This window comes from Ochotona princeps, chromosome 2, assembly GCF_030435755.1.
Source record: "Ochotona princeps isolate mOchPri1 chromosome 2, mOchPri1.hap1, whole genome shotgun sequence".
Taxonomy (NCBI): Eukaryota; Metazoa; Chordata; class Mammalia; order Lagomorpha; family Ochotonidae; genus Ochotona; species Ochotona princeps.
In genome coordinates, this window is record NC_080833.1 from 20,102,898 (window position 1) to 20,126,662 (window position 23,765).

The 23,765-nt window shown below is 41.2% G+C and overlaps 1 protein-coding gene across 8 annotated transcripts in view; it reads right to left on the bottom strand.

Moving 5' to 3' along the window:
* The window catches only part of EYA3 (EYA transcriptional coactivator and phosphatase 3), an 87,630-nt gene that overhangs the window by 12,619 nt on the left and 51,246 nt on the right, over positions 1–23,765 (bottom strand). For 6 of the 8 annotated variants that reach the window (XM_058677627.1, XM_004592182.4, XM_058677598.1 and 3 more), the window contains 7 exons: positions 14,954–15,039; positions 11,760–11,943; positions 9,868–10,007; positions 8,832–8,915; positions 7,513–7,602; positions 3,875–3,933; positions 1,146–1,306 (listed from right to left, as the gene is read on the bottom strand). In XM_058677627.1, coding sequence (XP_058533610.1) covers positions 1,146–1,306; positions 3,875–3,933; positions 7,513–7,602; positions 8,832–8,915; positions 9,868–10,007; positions 11,760–11,943; positions 14,954–15,039 — 804 coding nt within the window. The remainder of the gene's footprint in view (positions 1–1,145; positions 1,307–3,874; positions 3,934–7,512; positions 7,603–8,831; positions 8,916–9,867; positions 10,008–11,759; positions 11,944–14,953; positions 15,040–23,765) is intronic. The other 2 variants (XM_004592184.4, XM_058677606.1) reach the window with 1 other exon arrangement.

Below are 23,765 nucleotides of genomic sequence, written 5' to 3' on the forward strand. Positions count from 1 at the left end.
ACGAAGCAGAATTTATAGTGAGACTGATGGTTTCACAAGTGCAAGACTAGAATCAGATGATTCTCCTCTTTAACATGTTGGATAAAATAAAATTATAAAAACAGTATCTATCTGTCATATACTTAGTATGCGCTGTGGTACCTTTGTTAATTTACAGTGTGCAAAACATACAGGAGGACATTATTGTTCATTTGTTCCCATTTCTTCAGGAAACCAGATTTTGACACTGGGCACAGAAAGGATCAGGACTGAGTCTGTAAAAAAAAAACCATCAAAAGAAAGCCTAACATCTGTGAGAGGCAAAGTCAAAAGACTTGGAGTTTCCAGAACAAAAGTACTTACTCTAAAATTATATAAACCGTAAGAAGACAAAAGCAGTAAGAAAAATCTGAAAAAAGTGGATCCGATCCCCCACAGTCGGAAGTCCACTTTTGCCTGGTATTAAGACTGTAACAGGAATGTACAACCTGTGCTTCACAGGCCTCCAGCAGAAGGCTCTGCAAACCCTGCCAAGTCAGGCAACGCTGCAGCATGCGTGTGTGCACCTCACTCACAGGGAACTGCAGGAATGTAAAGTGCACTGGACCAAAGTTAGTAGAGGCGGATGCCAACCATGGCACAGTCACTAACCTGCCATGTAACTGGGCAAACTGCCTCTGCTACCTCTATGATGCGCTGTCCATTTTCTCAACTGCAAATGAGCTGAGACCAGATCTTTACTTCTTATTTTATCAACTTACTGATTTATTTTAAGTAATAAAATTTTAGGCTTTGTGGCATCTGACATTTACAGTATGTCTGGCTAAAAAGAATTTCCAAGGTCCTTCAATCACAACTGATGGAAACTGCCAGCTTATAACCTTGCACTTAGTTTTCCATTCATGACAAACTTAACTAGTCCTATTCGGTCAAATGAGACACACAACCTCTCACACCATCTGTGGGTTGTATTTCCTGTAAGAAAGGCATTTGTCTACAGAGAACTTTCCAATGTTACTGAAAAGTCCATTTTCCAAAGGGTTTCTCGATCAAATCTCTTAAAACACACACTGCTGTGCCATAAATTAATAAATGTAAGCAGTTGCCAGAGGGAGCCAAGAGTTCAGGAAAGGAAACAGCACGGACAAGATGGCTGGGCCACTTACCGCCCACGTTGCTTTTATGCTTGTCGTAGATCTCTCTCACTTTGCGGTAGCGGAAAGCCAGTTTCCTCATCCAGTCCACACCTCCCTGGACACCGACAGAGGAGCCATGACTACTGCTACCTCCCGAGCCACTGAAGCCGTCTGTGGAGAAACTGTAGTTGCTGCAAAGAGAGGGTATAACATAAGTTAAAGTCTCCACAGCATGAAGGCTTTGGCAGAGGACCATCTGAGACACTGTCCTGTGCTCCTTGACTCTGACCTATTTCTGGCATCTGATCAGCAAAGCTAGTGGCTTTAAGAGTCTTCTCCTTGGGGCCTGGTACAATGGCTCACAATGGCTCAGTGGCTAAATCATCGCCTTACAACTGCTGGGATCCCATAGAGGTGCCGGTTTGTGCCCTGGCTGCCTCACTTGTCATCCAGCCTGGGAAAGCAGTTTAGGACAGCCCAAAGTCTTGGGAACTGCACCCGCATGAGACACACAAGAAGCTCCTGGCTCCAGACAGGCTCAGCTCAGGCTGTTGCAGACACTTAGGAAGCAAACCAGCAGACAAAGGTGCTTTTCTCTGTATCTCCTCTCTGTAAATCTGCCTTTCCAATAAAGATATATAACTCTTTAAAAAACAGAAATTTCTCCCTGGGGCCAGGGCTGTGGTGCCATGAATTAAGCTGCTGCCTGTAGTCAGGAGTGGACTCTGAATGTAGAGTGTGGCGAATGTGGTGGTGTGGGATTTCCCAGACCAAGCTCCTCTTTCTCCTTCTTGGGCACTTGATTTGGAATAAGTCAGCAGCCAAATGTCACAATTCTCCATGGGGAGACACACAGAGCGAGCAACACAGAATCCAGTCACCAATCACCGGTGAGAGTCTGGACCCATGTTTTCCAGCTCCAGCCAAGCCTTCAGATGCCTGTGGTGATTTCTCTCTGCTGCTGGTGCAGTGGCATAGTATGCCAATCCTCTGCCTGTGATGGCTGGCATCCTATACAGGCGCTAGTTTGTGTCCTGGCTGTTCCACTTCTGACTCAGCTCCCTGCTAATGGCCTAGGAAAGCAGCAGAAGACAGTCCAAGTCCTTGGCCCCTACATAAACATGGGAGACCCAGAAGAAGCTCCTGGCTTTAGACTTGCCCAGCTCTGACCACAGTGGCCAACTTGGGAAGTGAACCAGAGAATGGAAGATCTTTCTCACTGTGTCTCCTTCTCCCTCTTGGTAACTCAAATAAAATAAATAAATCTTTTTCTTTTTTTAAAAGATCCTCATCTATAGAAACTGAAATGATAAATGCCTAATTTGTTACACAGCAGACTTATTATTCAGCAGTAGTTAATACAGTTTCTGACACTGGGAAGAACAAATACTTCAGCAGTAGATTTTTAAACAACTGACAGAATAAGAGACAACTTGGATCAACCAAAAGTTAAAATGGAGTTCAACACATTAAGTGTAAGATTCTACATTTAAGAGAACAAAAGTTCTTGGGCCCACCATGGTAGCCTAGTGGCTAGGGTCCTTGCTTTGCACGTGCCGACATCCCTTATGGGCACTGCTTCGTGTCCCAGCGGCTCCACTTCCCATCCAGCTCCCTGCTTGTGGCCTGGGAAAGCAGTCTAGCACGGCCCAAAGCTTTGGGACCCTGCACCCGTGTGGGAGACTCAGAAGAGCTCTTGGCTCCCAGCTTCAGATTGGCACAGCTCCGGCAGTTGCGGCCACTTGGGGAATGAATTAGCATACAGAAGATCTTCCTCTCTGTCTCTCCTCCTCTCTGTATATCTGACTTTGCAATAAAAATAAATCTTAAAAAAAAAAAAAAAAAGAAAAAAGAAAATCAAAGTTCTAAGCAGTAAGCTGGAGTAATTATTGGATGAACCACCCATATAAAAGAAAAGCAAGCCAAATGGGATTCTGAGTGGACTGCCAGCTGCTCACCCAGGCTTGTTTTCCAGGCCCACTGGGATTCTCACAGGAGTGGTGCCTCTCCAGAAGCGGACAGGGTTCACATAGTTCAGTCTTCCTAGCGCTATGTAGGCAGGCCCTGATTGTGGGGAGGGAAACCATCTTGGAATCTTCCAGCTTCTGCTGGCTACTGGCATATTGCTTGGCCGTATAATTGTAGTATCTTCATTTTCACACATTGCCTTCTCTCTTTTTTTAAACGTTGTTTTTCAGATTTATTTATATTTATTGTAAGTGCAGATTTATACAAAGAGATACAGAAATAAAGATCTTTCATCTGCTGATTCACTCCTAAGTGGTTGCAATGGCTGGATCTGAGCAGATATGAAGCTGGGAGCCCACCAGCAGCCTTTCCTGGGTCTCCTACATGGGTGCAGGATCCCAAGGCCTCAACTATCCTCGACTGCTTTCCCAGTCCACAAGCAGGGAGCTGGATGGGAAGTGGAACAGCCAGGACACGAACCTGTGCCCATATGGGATTCCAGTTCTTACAGGGTAAGGATTTAGCCATTGAGTCACTGCGCCAGGCCCAACTACATTTATATCTATCTCCTTTACTAGATGATGAGTTCTTTTAGAACTACATCCAAATCATCTTGTTTCCATCTAACTGAATCTGTACTTGCATGTAATAGGCACATTCATATTCTTTTGTTTATTATTATTATTATTAATTACATTGCATTATGTGAAAGTTTTATAGGTACTAGGATTCCCCCCACCCCTCCCCAAACCCTCCCACATTCATATTCAAAACATCAATATATTTATCACCTCAAGTCTTGGCCATTGTCATCGGAAGCCACATCTTCCACATGCACTTGGTCACACTCCTGTTAAAGACAAAACAGACTATTTTAGTTTCAGGGGCAGAAAAGTTGCCACCACCACACACACTTTATTTTACTTTTTAAAATATTTATTTATGAAGCTGCTGTTGTGGTATGGCAGGTTAAGCCATGGCCTGAAATGCTGGCATCCCATAAGAGAACCAGTTTGAACCCTAGCTGCTCCATTTCGGATACTGTTCCCTGCTAATACACCTGGGACAGTAGTGAAAGACAGCCCTTGTACTTGGGCTCCCGCCACTCATGTGGGAGACCTGGATAGCATTCCTGGGTTTCTGGCTTTGGCCTCACCTATCCCCAGCTGTTGCAGCTATTTGAGGAGTGAACCAGCGGATGGAAAACCTTATTCTTCTCTCTCTTCGTAACTCTGCCTTTTATTAAATAAATACATAAATAAATCTTCTGGAAGAAAAGCCATGAGAATGAATGAAAGAAAACAAATTTATAGATCTACATTTAGTAGATATCAGAGGTCATCTAAGCAAACTCTTCATGCTATGAAAGTAAGCTGATAGGATTTCCTCAAAGTCATACAACCACGGAGTAGCAGAGAGACTAGAATAAGGTCTAAGATCTTGGATTTCTTTTCACAAAGCCCAGGCCACTGCTGACATAAAATGCTACCACTGTCAGACTCAGACAGGATACAGGCTTCACAAACCTCTGGTAACTCTTTAAAAAAATGTATTCTTGGGTCCATTCCAGACCTACCAGCATCTGAGTTTCTGCAAGTAAAGTCTTGAGGAATAAAAATTCAGATATCCTCACTTATCACTATGTGAAGTTGAAAGAAGATTAAAATACTATGGGGTTTAGAGTTTAAAGCCCAATGACTATATATATATATATATTTTAAACATTTATTCCAAATGTCCACAACAGTCAAGGATAGGCAAAGTCAAAGCCAGAAGTTAAAACTCAACTCAGGTCTCCCTTGTGGGTGGCATGAATCCAATCACTTAAGCCATCACCAATGCTTCATAGAATAAACGTTGGCTGGAAGGTAGAAATGGGAACAGAAATAGAAAGTCCAATATGGGATGCTCATATCCCAAGCAATGCCTTCACTGCTATACCAGATTTGCCTACAGTCTTAGCCCCAAATACCCACAACCCAATACAGGTTAATTTAGTCTACTGGAGAACTGTCTATGAGTGGAACTATATTCTGAGATTTTCAGTGGTTTTCTGTGTGGAACAACTGCTTAGCTAAAGTGAAGGATGGGGCCTAAGTGGCTATCAGACTCGCACCTTGCTCTTCTGACCACCTAGTCTGTTCACCTTGAAGGTGAACTCAAATGTCAAACCCAAAAAATGTCAGCATGAACCTCTTGGTACTTCCTGGTGTTACCGGCATGTAACAATGAAGTGATCCCATACTTCAAGTTTAACCTATACGTAGACAACAAATATGCTAAAATACAATGAGTTAGGGCAGCCTTTTATCAACTGGACAAATCAGGAGACTATCTTTCAAGAGGAGAAAACTGAAGAACAGTCAAAAATTATCAAACTAATTTTACATATAAATGCACATTATTTTATTTGGGATTGATTTTATTTTTTATTGGAAAGTCAGATACACAGAGAGGAGGAAAAAAAGAGGAGGATCCTGTGTCCATTGATTTACTCCCCAAATGGCTGCAACGGCTGGAACAGAGCTGATCTGTAATCAGGAGCCTGGAGCCTCTTCTGGGTCTCCCATATGGGTGCAGTGTCTCAAGGCTTTGGGCCGACTTGACTGCTTTCTCAGATCACAAGCAGGGAGCTAGATGGGAAGTGAGGCCGCCGGAATTAGAAGTGATGCCCATATGGGTTCCTGGCACAAGGCGAGGACTTTAGCTGGTAGGCTACTGTGTCAGGCTGAAATGCACATTATATGGACTACTAAATTGGAACATATCTTACTCATCAGTGGTTTATCTGATAGGTTGACATCTTTCTCTGCTCTAGATCACTTCCAAATAAGCTAATCAGGGCATAGGGGAAAATAAAAAAAGCTAACAAAAACCAAAGTTTCCAGATAATAAAACAGAGCGAGGAGTAAGCACTTGATACCACAGTTAACATGTGGGACACTTGCATCCTGTATCAGTCTGGGTTTCAGTCTTAGCTCCACTTCCAATTCCAGTTCCTGCTAATGTGCACCATGGGGTAGCAAGTGGACAGCTCAAAGTGCTTGGGTCCCTTGGCAGGCCACTCACAAAAAAGAGTTTGATTTACTCAAAAACGAGGTGAACTGTATATGGAATCTTGAGTTCACAGATTGCTGGTGTCAGAGACCAAAGTAAAGTGTGCAGATGGGCAAAAGTCCAAGACCAAGATCAAGGACTGTGGGTGACCGTATGCATTTGGGCAATAGTTCAAGGCCACAGAACTGTGTGCTTTAAAAATATCCTTGATGATACTCTGCTGGCTCTGTCTTCAGACCAGAGAGGGTATACCTAAGAAGCCGTTGAACTTGACTGGACAATAAGATGCTGGACTCTATGTTTGGTATACGCTTGCAATGGGGGAATCTCAACTGAACTTGAAATGTGGTTATGCAACAAGGTGGAGGAATCCACCATGGTGGGAGGGTTTGGGGAGGGGTGGGGAGAACCCAAGTACCTATGAAACTGTGTCACATAATACAATGTAATTAATGAATTAAAAATAATAAATAATTTTAAAAAAGTAAAAAATAAAATAAAATAAAATAAAAATATCCTCAAGGGACCCAACGTGATGGCTCAGTGGCTTAATCCTTTACTTGCCAGGATTCCATACAGGTGCCAGTTTGTGTCTTGGCTGCTCCACTTCCCATCCAGCTCCCTGCTTGTGGCCTGGAAAAGCAGTCGAGAACGGCACAAAACCATGGGACCCTGCAACCATGGGAGACCTGGAAGAAGCTCCTGGTTCCTGGCTTTGGATCAGCTCAACTCTAGCCATTGTGGCTACTTGGGGAGTGAACCAGCAGATGGAAGATCTTTCGTCTCTCCTCTCTGTGTATCTGCTTTTCCAATAAAAACAAAATAAAATTTTAAACAAAAACAAAACAAGAATATCCTTGAGACAGTACACAGTGAATTTTGTACTTGCTCACACTGTTACTACCTGATCAACAAGCACTGGTTGGTTGAAATCAGTATGGGGCGTGGCCATCAAAATTTGTACCACATCAATTCCTATAATTTCACGCCCTAAGTGGTGCAATAAATGACTGATGCAGCAAGCCTGCAGGGTCATAATTCGTGCTTAATTCAAAGAAGGGAGCTTCCCTTTGGCTGTCCATTTCCATAATCTTATCTATTGTCTATCTCATTTCTTATTTTCTTAATTGTGTGTCGCCCCTGCCAGCCACATGGGAGACTTGGATTGGTCCTGGCCTTCTGGCTTTCTCCTGGCCCAGTTCTGCTGGTGCAGACATTTGGGCAGTGAATCAGCACATGCAAGTCTTGGTGTCCAGCCGGACTCTCCACACCTATTCTGACAACACAGTGTCTGAAAATACAATTAATACAGGCTCAAAATCATTAGTGAAAACACATTTTAGTGAAACACAGAAAAGATTTAAAATGTTACCTCTAAGTCATTGAAAAATAGATGTGTATCAGCCACTTCAAAAATCATTTCTTCCATTGTTAAACCTGAGCCAATCACTACAGTAGGGTCCTGGAAGAAAACAGGAAAAAATTTTTTTTTGCTCAATTTAAAATGCACAGTACAGACTCTTATCTCCAAAATACTTCAAAATTATTTTGGCTCAAGACCAAAGCAACAGGCACACACAGCAGTGTTTCAAATTCATTCACAACTGCAGAATTTGAGATTGTGCAGCGAAGAGGCTATGGGCAGTTAAATTTCAGGAGTTAAATTTCTAGAAATTTTAGAGATTAAAAAAAAATCACCCTTACTACTTTACAGTCAGTAACTGTAGTGTTTCCTTGCAGTATTCTCCATTCATTCTAAACAAGATCCATTTACTTTTTTGGGGAAATAACCTGTTCTAGCGGAAATTTTAACTACTGCTAAATGTTGCTGTTGTAAAACCCATTTCCTTCCCTGCATGCAAACCCCCAAATATGCATTGTAACACAAGAGGTCAGTTAGCTGACAGCCTCAAAAACCAGATAATAAAGGAAGGCCACAGTTAAAATATCTGCAGGAAAACCAATGAAAATTACTTTAAAATGTATTATCTGGGCCTGGCATGGTAGCCTAGCTGCTAAAGTCCTCGCCTTGCACACCTGGGATCTCATGTGGGCACGGGTTCAAGTCCTGGCTGCTCCATTTCCCATCTAGCTCCCTGTTTGTGGCCTGGAAAGCAGTTGAGGACAGCCCAAAGCCTTGGGATCCTGCACCCACATGGGAGGCCTTGGAGGAGGTTCCAGGCTCCTGGGTTCCCATCAACTCAGCTCCAGCCACTGTGGCCATTTAGGGAGTGAACTAGCAGATGGAAGATTGTTCTATCTCTTCTCTCTGTATATCTGCCTTTCTAATAAAAATAAATAAATCTTAAACAAAAACTTCAGCCTACATCTTTCATTTACAGGCTGCATGCTTTTCTTTTACGTTCTTTTATAACCATGATCTTTCTGAAGTACCCTCATGTATCTGGTATATACTTGGCTAAATGAAATGCTCAATTTAGGTTGTTTAAAAAAAAAAGTGTGGGGTGGGGCAGCAGCTTTCAGACTGGTTATTAGAACACTCTATACAAGATGCCACTCTGGAGAGACCTATGCTTTCTGCAGTGGGTCTGGATCAATTCTGCCACAGGTGAGGGTTTACACGGAAAATGGAAGGCCAACAAGACAAAACGGAAGTGGCAGATGAAACGAGTTTAACCTGCCTAAACAATCAGATGAGGGATATTTACAACAAAGGATGATTCAAATTACCTTTCCATATTTCTGAGCATAGGATCCAGTCAGAAGGGAGTGGAAGATAATGATGGTTTCATCCAGGTCCCAAAGAAATACCCGCTAAGGAAAGAAAATAGAAAAAATTAGTATCTTCTTCAAATCACAATGAGATAAAACAAGAAGTTAGTAACAAAGAAAATGGAAAAATTCACATTAGAAATTAACATAGTTTCAAACAACTAATGAACAGGTCAAAGAAGAAATCACAAAATACCAGAGATAAGTGAAAATAAATACAGCACGCTAAATCTTACGGGATATAGTGAAAACAGTGTTAAGAGGCAAATTTAGTGGAAATTTTGTTTAAAAAGAGAGATCCTAGTTCTACAATATAAGTACATCCATTAAAAATTAGAAAAAACTAAACTGAAAGCCAGTAGGAGAAAGGAAATTATAAAGACTAAACATAAAAAGACAACAGAAAAACCAGTGAAATGGCAGTGGTGTCTTCAAAAACATCGACGAAACTGACAACCCCTGCTAGAATGCCTGGGAAAATGACAGTCTAGAAACACAACCTCAGAAGTATGGCCAATTGATTGGGACAATGATGCCAAAATTATTCAATGAGGAAAGGAAACTCTTTCCAATAAATGATTCTGGAAAACCAGTTATCCATATGCAAAACATTATGCATTATATACAAGTTATTTCAAAATGATTCAAAATCATAAATTTAAGAGTTAACCAATGAAAAATCTTAGAAGAAAGCAGATCAAAACTTTACACTGTTAACTATTGCACCAAAAGCACAGCAATAGGAAAAAAAAATCAGATTTCACACATACACACAAAATATTTTGGTGCATCAAACAACACTACCAAGAGAGTGAAAAATTTATATTTTTTTTCCTCCTCACATGTTCATTTCCTTCTGCTTAGGAACTACAGGGTAAACAAAATAGAACTGTATCATCTTCCATGAGTTTGGGATATGTGTTTGAAAATTAAAGAAGTGAAAACAAACAAGCAGAAAACTAAGTAGGCAACTCAAGTGAGTTTCTTCCCATACTTCCAATTCACTGTCCTGAGAAGAACTTGCATCAGCTTTCCTCTTGCCCCGGTTCTTGCCAGTCATGTTTTTCTTGGACTGATCATCAACATCTTTACTTGGTGTAGTCTGGGACAGAGAAGGGCTTGTAGAGGGATCTACTGCAAAGGAAAAGCAAGACATACACTGCTGGCTTCAACAGTCTTTGAGTACCAGAGCAGAAAAGAGGGGAGCAGAATCCATGCTCTTACAAACGACTCTGTAGAAACAAAGTCTGGAAAGCCAAACGTGATACAGGCAATTAGGGAACACAGATCTAGGTACTGAGCATCAGTATCAGCTAACAAAAAAAGGTAAAATCAGATGTTATGCTTGCCTTGATCAAACCACAGCTATAAAGTTTTTAACAAAGCAAAACAAAACAGAAAACATAACCTAAATCTGGTCAAGCTTCCAGACGAGGGCTTTCTCAGCTGGATACAAGTGACATGTGAGCCAGATAATTTTCTGCTCTGTGGGATGTCTCGTCTTGCAAGATGGCTAAATCAGGCAGCATTCTCAGCCTTTACCCACTGGTGTCAGCAGCATCCCCCATCCCGTGTGACAATCAAAACTGTTTCCCTACATCACATTTGCTAGGAACAAAATGACCTCAGCCTGAAAACCACTGCTCTAGATTCACCTACCAATTTTCAATAAAACACAGAGGGCAGTAGGACACTCAACCACCCTAAGAAGATACAATTAGCAGAATTCACATGGGATATCTCATTTCTTCAATAAATTAAAAGGGTAAGACTATGACATGGGGGAATTTGTAGGTAAACAAAATACATACCCCACAAATCATAATACATGCTCCTAACTGCTGGCTGTCTCCCCCCAAGGCCTGCTCAGGCCCCACGTGGGCAGAAGCTGGTAACCCAGGAGGGTGGCAGGAATAATTACTGTCTTCCAAGTTGTGCATCTGCAGAAGGGCCAAGCAGGAGCTGCAGCCCTGAACCAAATCCAGGTAACAGGATCTGAAAAACTAGGCTAATTTCCCACCTCTCTTTATTTTTAATTGACAAATAAAAATTTTCTACACTTAACAATCTACAACATGTTTCAAATTACATGTATATGCTGTAGACTGGCTTGAATTCTAACTGACACTAAATGTAGAAAACAAAACACACATGAGAAAACTGAAATACAAACATCTTTCGGTACTTTGTGATATTAAATTACTGTTTCGTGTCTTTTTTTTTTTTTTTAAGCTCAGCTAACAGTACTGTTGTTGGGTTAATGTGTGTGTTATCTTTTGAACAGCAGCGCTTGAAAGATGGAACAGGATGAAACTGAACGTCATGACATGAGGCTGCTCATGTGCTGCACCAGGATGCAGGGGAACTAAGACTTCATTACACTATTCTGACAGCTTTTATTTTTGTTTGAAATTCCTCATGGTTCAAAAATTAACATTTTTATGAACAAAGATATTGATAAATGAATCAAAAATGAAGGCACCAACACATAATTATTTCAGTTATGCATGAAATAGTAACCATCTGCACTTAATCTCACAAAGGACAAGTAATACTGAATACTACTTATATACAAAAAGCACTATTTTCAAATATTTGTCCATGCGGTCATAAACACTGCTTTCCTCAAAAAAAAAAAAAAAAGCTAATCATGAAATTTTCATGAAATACACAGATAAACATGTGTTTTCTGATTGTGGTGGTACCTGTATGTCAAAAGTTTTCAATCTAGACATCTTAATTTGCTGGTACACTGAAAGGCTCCACACCTGAAATTTCAAGCTAAATTTTAGGTATTCCTTTAGGGGAAAAAGACAACAGATTTCCCAAGAACACACTTTTGGGAGGAAGTGCTATCAAGCCAGTTTTGAGAGCTGCAGTGCTTACCAGAGGGAAGTCTCTGTGCTCCAGGGCTGGGTCCCATGACGCTAGGCTTCTCTGTCTGGTACGTGGCTGCTGTTAATGTGGTACTTTCAGGGTCACTGTTAGTCTGGCCAGTGACTCCAAAACTGGAGCTGGGATAGCAGGCCTGGTACTGATTTTGACCAAGAATAGTATAGGTGGGATAGTCCTGTAGGCAAAAGGGAGCAACAGAACAAGACTCTTAGAAAGAACATCCATTAATTCCAATACAAGAGACTTTCTTCCTGTTATTCATTAGTATTTTTCCCAAAGCACTACTATGACTTCTCATTTATTATTTCATTAATAGTCTCTCAACTAAACTGATGATTTTCAAAAGGCACTCTGTGGAAATCCAAGAATTAGGAGGGGATAGCTCCTATCCTAAAGTATCCTCAGGATTAGAGAAAGCCGACAGGGAAGGATCCCTTGTACACTCATTAATATACCCAGAGTGCCCTTTTATCCACCATGACGCTACCCACTATCACCAGTAGGATGTGTTAGAGTTCTGCAAATAACTTTTTCTAAGATTAACTATTTAGTTGACAAGCTAAGTTAGAAAGAGGTAGAGAATCTTCCATTTGCTGGGCCAATGGCTGGCTGGGCCAGGCTGTAACTAGCAGCCTGGGTCCTCTTTATATGGGTGGCAGGGACCCAAGCACTTGGACTGTCTTCTGTCTTTCCTACGTGAGTAGTAGGCAGCTGGATTGGAAGTGGAACCGCTGGGCTTCAACAGGCATTTCTACGGTATGCCTGTATTGTAGGCAGTGGCTTAACTCACTGCAATTCAATACTGGCCCCTCTGTACAAAAATTCTGAAGTTTATAAACTGGGGCCAGCATCACAGTGTGGCAAATAAAACCACCAACTACAATGCCAAAGCCCATATGGGCACTGGCTCCTGTCCAAGCTGTCCCACTTCTGATCAGCTTCCTGCTAATGGCCGGGGAAAAGCAGTTGAAGATGGTCCAAGAGTTTGGGCCCCTACCACCTACCAGGGAGACGTGGAAAAAATTCCTGGCATCATCCTGGCCCAGCTCTGGCTTTTGCAGCCATTTATGGGAGTGAACCAATGGATGGAAGTTCTCTCCTTTGTCTCTCTTCCTCTGTAACTCCTTCAAACAAAAAGAAATCTTAAAAAGTTTACAAATAGTGCACTAAATAGCAATGCGTACAAACATGGATGAAATTAAGTGAAGAAAGCACATATCCTACATCAGAGCTACCCAGATTAAAATACCGGATATCTTTTTTTTCTTTTAAATCACAATCCATTTGTTTTTAAAAACAAAAAGTTCCTTAGAATAATGACAACTCTAGGTCATTTCACAGACACATATGAAGGGCTCACCGATACATATAAAGTGCCTTCAAAAAGGAACTATGTGCTATTAAAAATTATGCATAAGTCAATTAAAAATATTTATTTATTTTATTGGAAAGGCAGATTTACAGAGAGAAAAATCTTTTATTTGCTGGTTTACACCCCAAAAGGCCACAACAGCTGGAGCTGAACTGATCCAAAGCCAGGAACCAGGCAGCTTCTTACAGAAATCCCCCATGGGTAACAGGGGTCCAAGGACTTGAGCCATCCTTCACTGCTTTCCCAAGCCATAAGCAAAGACCTAGATCAGAAATGGAGTAGCCAGCACACAAATTGGCCTATATGGATGCTAGTGCTTGCAGGTGGGGGATTAGCCAACTGAGCCATTCAACAGTCTATTAGTTAACATTATTTTCCACACCAAAATAAAATCTTGTTTTATGCTCCATGAAATATTCTTAAGAGCTAGACACAGAAAATTTCCCTTGCTGGAGAACTTCCTAAATACCCATGATTCCTGGGATCTGCATTAGCAGCAAGTAAGAATCAGGAGTCAGGCACTTTGATGCAGGATGTGGCACCTCTAATGCTACGCTATTTGCCCACCTATGACTTCTTCAAGATTTATTTATTTATTTGAAAGTCATCAACCTAACGGTCTCTTGATAAGATAAAGAAAATGGAGCAGAATGCCATGAGATATATAAAGAATGAAATTCTGTCATTTATGTATACAATAGAGGATGTTATATTGTGAAATCAGGTACAGAAAGAAAAATACTCCATTTTCTCAAGCTGAAGAGCAGGGAGAGGGGAAGAGGATACTTCATCAGTGCAAGGACGCAGCAGGACAAAAAGAACAGCTCCAATTAGTTCATAGCAAGGTCGGCAATCTGTGACCGACAACAATTAACAGTGTTTATCCAAACAGCTAACAGAGATATCTGAATGCTCAACACAAAGAAATGACAAATATCCTAAATGACAGTTCTACAGATTACTATGATCTTATTACAATATACACATGCTCTGAAAAGCTATGGCATACCCCATAAATCTGTATAATATTACATGGCAATTATAAGCAAGAAACAGGGGCAGATGTCTGACTTAGCAGTGCAGTCCCATCCCACAGCAGAGAGACTAGTGTGAGTCCCAGCTCCTCTGTTTCTGACTCAGGTCTCTGCTTAGCTGCACCCTGGGAGGCAACAGGTAATAGTGGTCAATGCGAATGGACAACTACAAGAAACAGCTTAACATAATAGATGAACCAGAATAGTAATGCTTTGGCCAAAAATACCAAAAATCCATGGTGACAAAATAAAATCAACAACTGCTGCAGAGAAAATACAGAAAAACAAAACAACAAAACAAAGTCTACAGTGTTTCTGGCAATTTTCTCAGCATGAATGATTCAATCAACAGTGATCACAATTAGACCAGGAAAAGAATCACAAAGGAAAGAATGGTTTTAAGTGGACATAATATTTATTCATTTCTCCCACAAATGTTTATCAAGTACTTTTGATATGTACCAGGGATTTTTCTAGACTTGGGGAATACATACATGAACAAAATAGAAAAACAAATTGTAACCTCCCTGGAGCTTACACTCTAGCGGGGGCAGAAACAGGGAAAAACAAGATAGACAGAACCATATTCTTGACAGGATCAGCAGAGTAGCCAGAGAAACGGGATGGGTGCCTGGGAAGCCTCAAGGCATCCAGAAAAAGGTCTCCCCAGCTCTGCCCACTCCTGACTGCTTCTGGGATGGACTGACTGACATTGGAAAAGAGAGGGAGAGCAGGCTAGATGAGTCTTATTAAACAGAATGAACCAAATTGTCACTTACTTGATTTGAGATGCTAGCAACTGCTGCTGCTGGAATATTGGCAATTGTAGATGAAGTGGATATCAGGCTGGCATTTGTGCTTGAAGCTGTGAGATTGAGGGTTAAAAAATATTAAAAATGTTGTATAAAAAGCTAAGAAACAGAAAATGTTATCTTAATTGAACTTATCTCTGAGGAAATAAAGAATATATACACTCATTTTGCTTTTTTCAGGTTGCCATACCTCAATCTAGATTTGATTAGAAACAAAACATCTCAAATTATTTTTGTTTCAACCTGAGTTTTGAACTTGTCCTACTAAACTCCTACAAATCAGCCATGGCTCATACTATGAATACTAACGATATCAAGAGTTAACGAGGGCCTGGCGCAGTGGCCTCGTGGCTAAAGTCCTCATCATGACCGTACCGGGATCTCATATGGCTATGGGTTCTAATCCTAGCAGCTCCATTTCCCACCCAGCTCCCTAGATTTCTTATCTACAAATACTCCTCACTGTGGGTAAACTAAAGGAGTTTCCTTTTTTTTTTTAAAAAAAAGAACTGAATGAAACAGTTATAATCTCACAGCTGATGTCTTCTATCAATGATTCACTTTCTTTTCTACTGTGGCTGAAACCACTCTTTTTCCTAAGTAACAAAAACGATATATAATTTACAGACGACTCCATAAGTAGTTTTAATTATTCTTGAGGGGAAAAAAATTGGCTGGTTGCTAGACTCTCTTGCCAGCACTTTATTCTTGAAACGCCTGTCACAAAACAGACTGAACATAGTGATCTAAGAATAATGAAATGAAAACTAAAATGAAAAACTTATTGAATGTTGAGATTATTTAACCAGCAAAGTCTATTGACAACTCAGTTTCCTTTGGCTCTGGTTCTGCCATATTCTTTTTCTACTACTTTAATTCTGTTCTTCTCAACCTACTAACTGTAAGTCAGTAAGTGACTAACTTACTAAGGTACAACGCACACATATATAATTGTGGGAAATCGGGCCCGGCACGGTGGCCTAGAGGCTAAAGTCCTCGCCTTGAACATGCCGGGATCCCATATGGGCGCCGGTTCTAATCCTGGCAGCTCCACTTCCCATCCAGCTCCCTGCTTGTGGCCTGGGAAAGCAGTCGAGGACGGCCCAAAGCTTTGGGACCCTGCACCTGCGTGGGAGACCTGGAGGAGGTTCCTGGTTCCCGGCTCCGGATTGGCGCAGCACCGGCTGTTGCGGCTCACTTGGGGAGTGAACCATCAGATGGAAGATCTTCCTCTCTGTCTCTCCTCTCTGTATATCTGACTTTGTAACAAAAATAAATAAATCTTCAAAAAAAAAAAAAAAAAACAAAAAAACAAAAAAACCTCTGCCTTTCCAGTAACAATAAATCTTCAAAAAAAAAAATTGTGGGAGATCGCCCCTGGATCTCCACCTGCCTAGCCCATATGGGAGGCCATAGGCATATGGGATACTGTACCCTTGGCTAATAGACCCCAACATTGCTGTTCACAGGGCTGCAACCCAGTCTCTCTTCCCTACTCTGCTAGGATTTCCTTTGTAAACAACTCTAGGAAGTCAAATGTTACATTCATCCTGCTTTTCAGCAGGTATCAAGCCTGCCCTGAGATATAATTTCCTGTGCTTTCTGACCTTTAACTTCATTGAGGATTCAGACTGAAAAACTGTTAGCCAGTCAGAATGTTGTTAATGGCTGAAAGTACTGTCAGGACTGTCCTTCTGCCTGCCCCCTTCTCCTATATAAGCTTGTGACTTCTTCAAATAAAGGGACACCCTTCACCACCAGTTTGTCTCCAGTGTTTCTGCTGCAGAAGAGTTCACTCACCTCACCTCTCAGTGGTCCTGTGGCCTGCTGGACAGAAGACATAATCCCTATTCATATCAGCTACACAGACTGAGTTGTAAGGTGGCTTTTAGAAACGTTGTTGAAGAACTCATGTGATGGCTCAATTGGTTAATCTTCCCCCTGCATGCAGGGATTCTATATGAGTACCAGTTTGTATCCTAGCTGCTCTACTTCCCATCCAGCTCTCTCCTTGTAGCCTGGGAAAGCAATGAAGGATGGCCCAAAGCCTTGGGTCCCTGTACCCGACTGGGAAACCCAGACACTCCTGGCTCCTGGCTTTGGATAAGTTTAGCTCTGACTATTGTGGCCATCTGGGGAGTGAACCAGTGAATGGAAGACCTTTCTCTGTCTCTCCTTTTCTCTCTAAATCTGCCTTTCCAATAAAAATAATCTTAAAAAAAAAAGTTGTTGTGGACCCAGTGCTATGGCCCAGCAGCTAAAGCCCTTGCCTTGAATATGCTGGGATTCCATATGGGCGCCAGTTCTAATCCCGGCAGCTCCACTTCCCATCCAGCTCCCTGCTTGCGGCCTGGGAAAGCAGTTGAGGATGGCCCAAAAGCCTTGGGACCCTGCACCCATGTGGGAGACCCAGGAAAGCTTCTGGTTCCCGGCTTTGGATTAGCTCAGCTCCAGCCGTTGCAGCTGCTTGGGGAGTGAATCATCGGACAGAAGGTATTTCTCTGTCTCTCCTCCTCTCTTTATATCTGACTTTGCAATAAAAATAAATAAATCTTTTAAAAAAAAGTTGTTGGGAAGAAAAGGGAAGACCTTACAATTAATTAACTGGTCAGGTATGACTATTATTCCTGGTAGCAAATTTAATTATACAATCAGTTTCAGATACAGTATTTACATTTTTAAACAGTTTTTAAAATTTATTTGAAAGGCAAAGTTATAGCGAGAGAAGGAAAGATCTGTCTTCCATCTACTGATTTACTTCCCAAATAGTTCTATAGCCAGGGCAAAGCCAGGTTGAAGCCAAGGGCCGGGAAGTCCACCTGGATCTCCCACCTTGGCATCAGGGGCCCAAGTATTTGGGCCATCTTTTGCTGCTTTCCTAGTTGCATTTGCAGGGAGCAGGACTGAAGAGGAGCAGCTAGGACTCAAACTGGCACTCATATAGGATGGTGGCATTACAGGTGCAAGCCTTTCCACTGTACCAAAACACCAGCCCTAATTTACTGAGTTTTTAATCAGTGTCATCCTAAAACCCATAAATTTCTCTGAATAGTATGGTGTTTATTATATGGGATCTTAATACGCACCTAGGAGGATTATAGGGCTCAACAAACCTGCTTTCTTGTACTCAAACCAAATCACTTCTAACATGTCATTCAGTCACTCGTTCATCTAATAAATTAGTGTGTCAGGATCTACTGTTGGCCTAGAAACTATACCATCCACTAAAGAGTAGAATAGTCTCTCCACAGGAAGCTTTCACTTTAGTTAGTAACTGCATATCTTTATGTCTTTATAACCAGCTACAGCCACCTAAAAATGCACATAATCACTGCCTGCCCTTCTCTGCCATATAGCTGTGACCAGGCACTTCAGGGGAAGAGGGTGGAAGACAAAAACAAAAAAACTGCACTCTTCCTCCTCCTCCTCATCAGTATCATACACACACACACCCCCCACATCACACACACACACACACAAACACACACATAATCTTGAGAAAAGCAAGATTCAATTGCAGGTTTAAAGAGCAAAAGCAGCAGCAATGAAATATATAATAGAAAGTACAAAATCAGAGAATCAAATAAAGCTCATGTGGGGAGCTCACACTGTGTTTCATCCACAGGCTACAAGATCTCCAATTCCCAACTGCTTGGCCAACTGTTTCTAGACACACTAAGACTGTGACAAGAAGCTGCCAATCAGTGAAAGACAAAGCTTCTGAGTACTGCACCCTATTAGAAGCACAGGCTCATAAGGCAATATACAGATACAGCTTGGGTCAGAACAGTTATGGAATGGTGAGTGGCACAGTTAAGTGACATTGCACTAAAGTTGAATGGTAATCCCAGGGTTAATGGCATATAAATTTGCACAGGATTTAGTTCTGGTCATTTTTAATTTTTTATCATGTTATTCCATCAGTTTTGTTCACACTGACTTTCTCTGACTTTTCCAAAACAAGAGTAGCTTTTCATCATCCTTCGATGTGCTGTTCTCTCTGAGCGGCTCCCGTGGCCTGCCGGAGTCCAGCCCCACTGGCAGGGGAGCTGTTCTCTTCATACCTTCGTGTCATCCACACCTACTGCACGGACCCCACCAGGGGCCTTTCTCACGCTCGCAGCAGGTTGGCTCCTCCTTCGCATGCCTCACTTCCTCAGGACGACTCTCTCTGCCCTTATTAAACAGTCTGTAATTTCCTAATTGTACATATCTTTCTATTTTTTTTCCCTTCAGAGAACTTTTCACAGCTTGGTATTTATTTACTTCTTCTTTTTTCTATTTTCCTCTAGTAGTCTGTTAGCTTCATGAAAGTGGAATCTTGTTACCTTACTGTCTCCACATCTACCAAAATCCTGGTATACCATGCATGATGCTTAAGAAATACTTGTGGGATTAATGCACATCGTGTCCTCCATGCACTGCATGTGAATAACAACCAAAAAAAATTCACTATTCTTAGCTAGTGACAGACAGGTTTGTGGGTTCCTAAAACTTACTCCAGACTGTGAGCAATATAACTAACAAAAATTCATCCAATTTTTAATCACTCAGGATCTATGGGTGTATTTACACAGGTCAGAAAACAGACCGATCTATTTCTTTGCTCTGCAAGCTCAGAGTCTAGAACAAATGACACATGACACTCCAACAGCAGTGTGCATATCTGTATCTAGATCTTTGCTACTAACATTCTCTCCCATAAGAGGAGCCAGAATCTCTTAAGAATAATCCTTGATTACAGGACTCAGACAGCATACAAGATGAACCTGGAACATCTTGTAATACAGGAAGATGGTGCTTAAAAATAACAATATTCTTTCTCTCCCTCTTTTCCTGCCCCTCGCCACACACAATTTAACAAAAATTATTAAATGAGAATATATATACCAAAAGGCACAAAGCCAAGTGACAGAGCTGTCAATGGCAAACTTGGAACAAATGAAACAGCAAAATAAAGAAAGTAGTTCTGGATTATAACTGAAAATATAAACTAGATATCCACGAGCCCATGAACAAATCAACAAATAAATTAAATGGGGAACAAAAGACAATCTCTTGTAGGGAAGAACTCCTAGGAAGGGTAACTGAATTGCAGTGAGCTGCACATTGTGATCTGGATGTGAGGGCAGAGTATGGAAAAGGAAAACAGGCACTTTCGAAAAACTTGACAAACACTACTCAGCCAGGTAATCAAGGACAACATTAACAGATATAAATCATGTTGGGAAGTATGAATATTTGACATTATGTGAATGAAAAGGTATTTTATCTCTGTGACCTTTCCTGCAAGAAATCCATCGTTAAATCACAAGATAAATTCTGACAGGAAGGCATTTTACACTAGATCTGATTAGTATTCCTCAACACTATCAAGGTCATCATAAACAAGGGAAGAGTGAAAAAGTGTAAAGTCTAGATAAACCTAAAACACATCAATTACATTTATTTAATATCCTACACCCTGGATCACATCCCATATCAGGAAAAAATGTCAGGCAAAAACTAAGGACGTTAACTCTAAATTAAAAAAAAAAAATGTGGGCTCGGCAGCGTGGCCTAGTGGCTAAAGTCCTCGCCTTGATTCCATATGGCCGCTGGTTCTAATCCCGGCAGCTCCACTTCCTCTCTATCTCTCCTCCTCTCAGTATATCTGACTTTGTAATAAAATATAAAATAAATCTTTAAAAAATGTAACATCAGTTCACTAGTTGGAATAAATCTAACATACTAACGTAAAATGTTGATAATAGCAGAACCGGTGAATCTAAGACTGTGTCATCAGCTCCATTTTTCCGTAAACAAAAATGATTCCAATAAGAAAAGTTTCTATAAAATCTGGTCAGCATCAGAGCTCAAGGACATTCATCAAAGTTAAAACTGAGTTAAGGAGCTGGTGTGGTAATATATCAAGCTAAACTTCCTCCTGCAGTGCCAGCACCCCATATGGCACCAATTCGTGCCCTGATTGGTCTACTTCAGATCCAACTCCCTGCTGACAACTGGGAAGACAGCAGAAGACCAAGTGGGAGACCTGCTGACAGCTGGTTTTCAGCCCAGCCCAACTCTGGACTTTGCAGTCATTTGGGGAATGAACCAGCAGATGGAAGATGTCTGTCTCTCCCTCACTCGGTAACTCTGACTTTAAAGTAAAATAAATAAATCTTTTTTTTTTTTAAACTGACTTTGATTTTTAATTTCTGAAACTAATTTTGCCATTTGAATATTAATCAATTAAGCCATCTCTACTGAAGACAATACCAAAAGACAGGGAAACCTGGTCACCAGACATTCTAGAAAAGACTAATATAAAGAAGTCAGACCTACTTATTCAAAGAATTTCTGTAAGCTTACAGAGGTAGTTCTTTCATAGGGTACCAGTGGCTTATACATTTTAAAAAATATTTTGATTAAAGTTCAACCAGAAGTGGAATTTGGCTTTTGAGATAATTTTGCTAGCTCCCCCAAGAAAGAGGAGCTGTTGCAACTGCAGTGTGCTTGGAGCTGGGAAGAATGGGCACTGCTGTCTGACCAGCTGAGACAGCCCACACAGAGGGTGAGGCAGCACCCCTGGAAGGCTGAGGGCTGCTATACATGCTGGAGGAAAGGGAGTGTCAGGGTGAAGGCAGCGGTGAGACAGCCCACACACAGGGTGAGGCAGCACCCTGGAAGGCTGAGGGCTGCTATACATGCTGGAGGAAAGGGAGTGTCAGGGTGAGGGCAGCGGTGGCAGCATAGCCACGTCAGTCAAACATAGGCATCCTATGTTTGTATATAAAATTTCCTTCAGAATAAAAGGCAAAAATCAGAGACTTGATGGTTAACTTCTGTCTTAATTTCTACTCAGTGCCAAAGTGCTAATGAATAACACAATGAGCCATGATATTAAGAAGAAAAAGGGAGGGAAAAAGGGACTTAGACATTGTTAGCATAAGTCCTCAAGTACTGAGAGTAGTCACTGTTATGACATTCTTACTGAAAACTGTAAACACTCCACTCAGAACGTTCCCCTAAATGCTGACTTTATGGTTTACTTACTTAGTGACTTTGGATAACTTACTTACCTTTTTGTCACTCAAGTTCTACATTAATAAAATGGGTTTTATCAAATTTTCTTACTGGACTATTGTGAAGATTATATGACTAACATTTATCCACTGCACAGAATTATCCTGAATAGCAAAATGGTGAAAGCCAAGTTAACCTATCTAAGGGAAAATGTCCTATTACTAGACAATAAGTTGACAGTGGTTAGTGACTTGGAAGGAATATTTTCATGACCCTTCTGAAGCAATGCTCCTAAAAGACTCACTTTTACCAGGAAAAAAGCAAACAAAACCATCAGGCTCCTCAAATTCAACTGCAGAGGAATGAGGATTCTAACCTTTGGTAGCTAACTAATGATAGAAGAGTATCACTGAATTTATTTTACAACCTAGATGTAGCCACTTCAGGCCTAGCCTTTTAGGAGTGACCAGGCACTTGACTTGCTTGTGACTGGGACCAAAGACCTGTCAATCTAGAGAAACACTTAAAAAAAAAATGAAAAGGGGTTCTTGGAGAAGAAACAGTCTTGGATTTTTTTTTCCCTTACAGTTTGCTCCCATTTCAGAATGAAAGAAGTAGGGAGCCTGGTGTGGTGGATAGCTAGCTAATCCTCCCACTAAGGCAAAACCGGTTCCTGTCCCAGCAGCTCCATTTCTGATCTAGTCTCCTGCTTATGGCCTGAAAAAGCAGGCCTTAAGTCCCTGCACCCATGTCAGAGACGCAACAGGAACTCCTGACCCCAGCTTTGGACTGGCCCAGCTCTGGCCATTGTAGCTATCAGAGGAGTGAGTCAACAAATGGAAGATCTCTCCCTCAAACACTGACTTGAAAGTAAAATAAATAGCTCTTTAAAAACAATAACAAAGAACAGAAGGGGACAAAGAAAGAAAAAAGAGAAAACAAGAAAAAGAGAAACTGGATAACTTGAAAAAACGAGCAGATATAAAGACAGCTCAGAGAAGGTCTGAGAACAGACCAAGCAGAAGTCATTCTGAATCATTTAAATGAAACCATTAAAACGGAAGAATTTAAATAATTATTAATCCCCCCCATCACCCTCAATCCTACATTCCCTCACTCATTCCTCTAGTGCTCATTTTACAAGGAATAAAATTAGAAAGCTGATACAACCCTGAACAAAGGGCCCAGAAGAGAAACCTGGTGCATGGACACTAACCCAAGGCACAGAGCAATGAGACCGTCCCCACTGGATCTGGGAGGGTGGGCAATGAATTCCACAGTGCTTCTGAATTTGCTAACAGTCCTGCTATAATTCTAACCTTTTGGAGGAAAAATTCAGGAAGTTAAGGCTGCTTAAGGTTTACATGCAATACTATGCTTTTCACCTTGAAATTGGAATAAGAATGAACTTTCTGATCATAAGAAACATAAGCAGTAAATGGAGTGTAGGTCTGACAAAGCCCACAGCAAAGAAGTGGCACACAATGCACATTCCACTCTGACAATCCAGTTAAAGGGCATCAGCAACATTCGGACTCATGGAGTCTTCAGCCTCAGGAGAAAGTGTCTAGAGCAAGATGAGAGGGTTCTGTACATCAGCATGCAGAAGCCTTCCATTTTATTAAGCTGCTTGCATTCAAGAGCTAAATTACTTAAGCCACATCCCTAGCTCTAGTTTGCTTAACATGAACAGCATGCAGAAATGCAAATTACCACCATGTCTAATTCTAGATACAGGTAGATTAAAAACAAGTAACAATAGCAACAATAA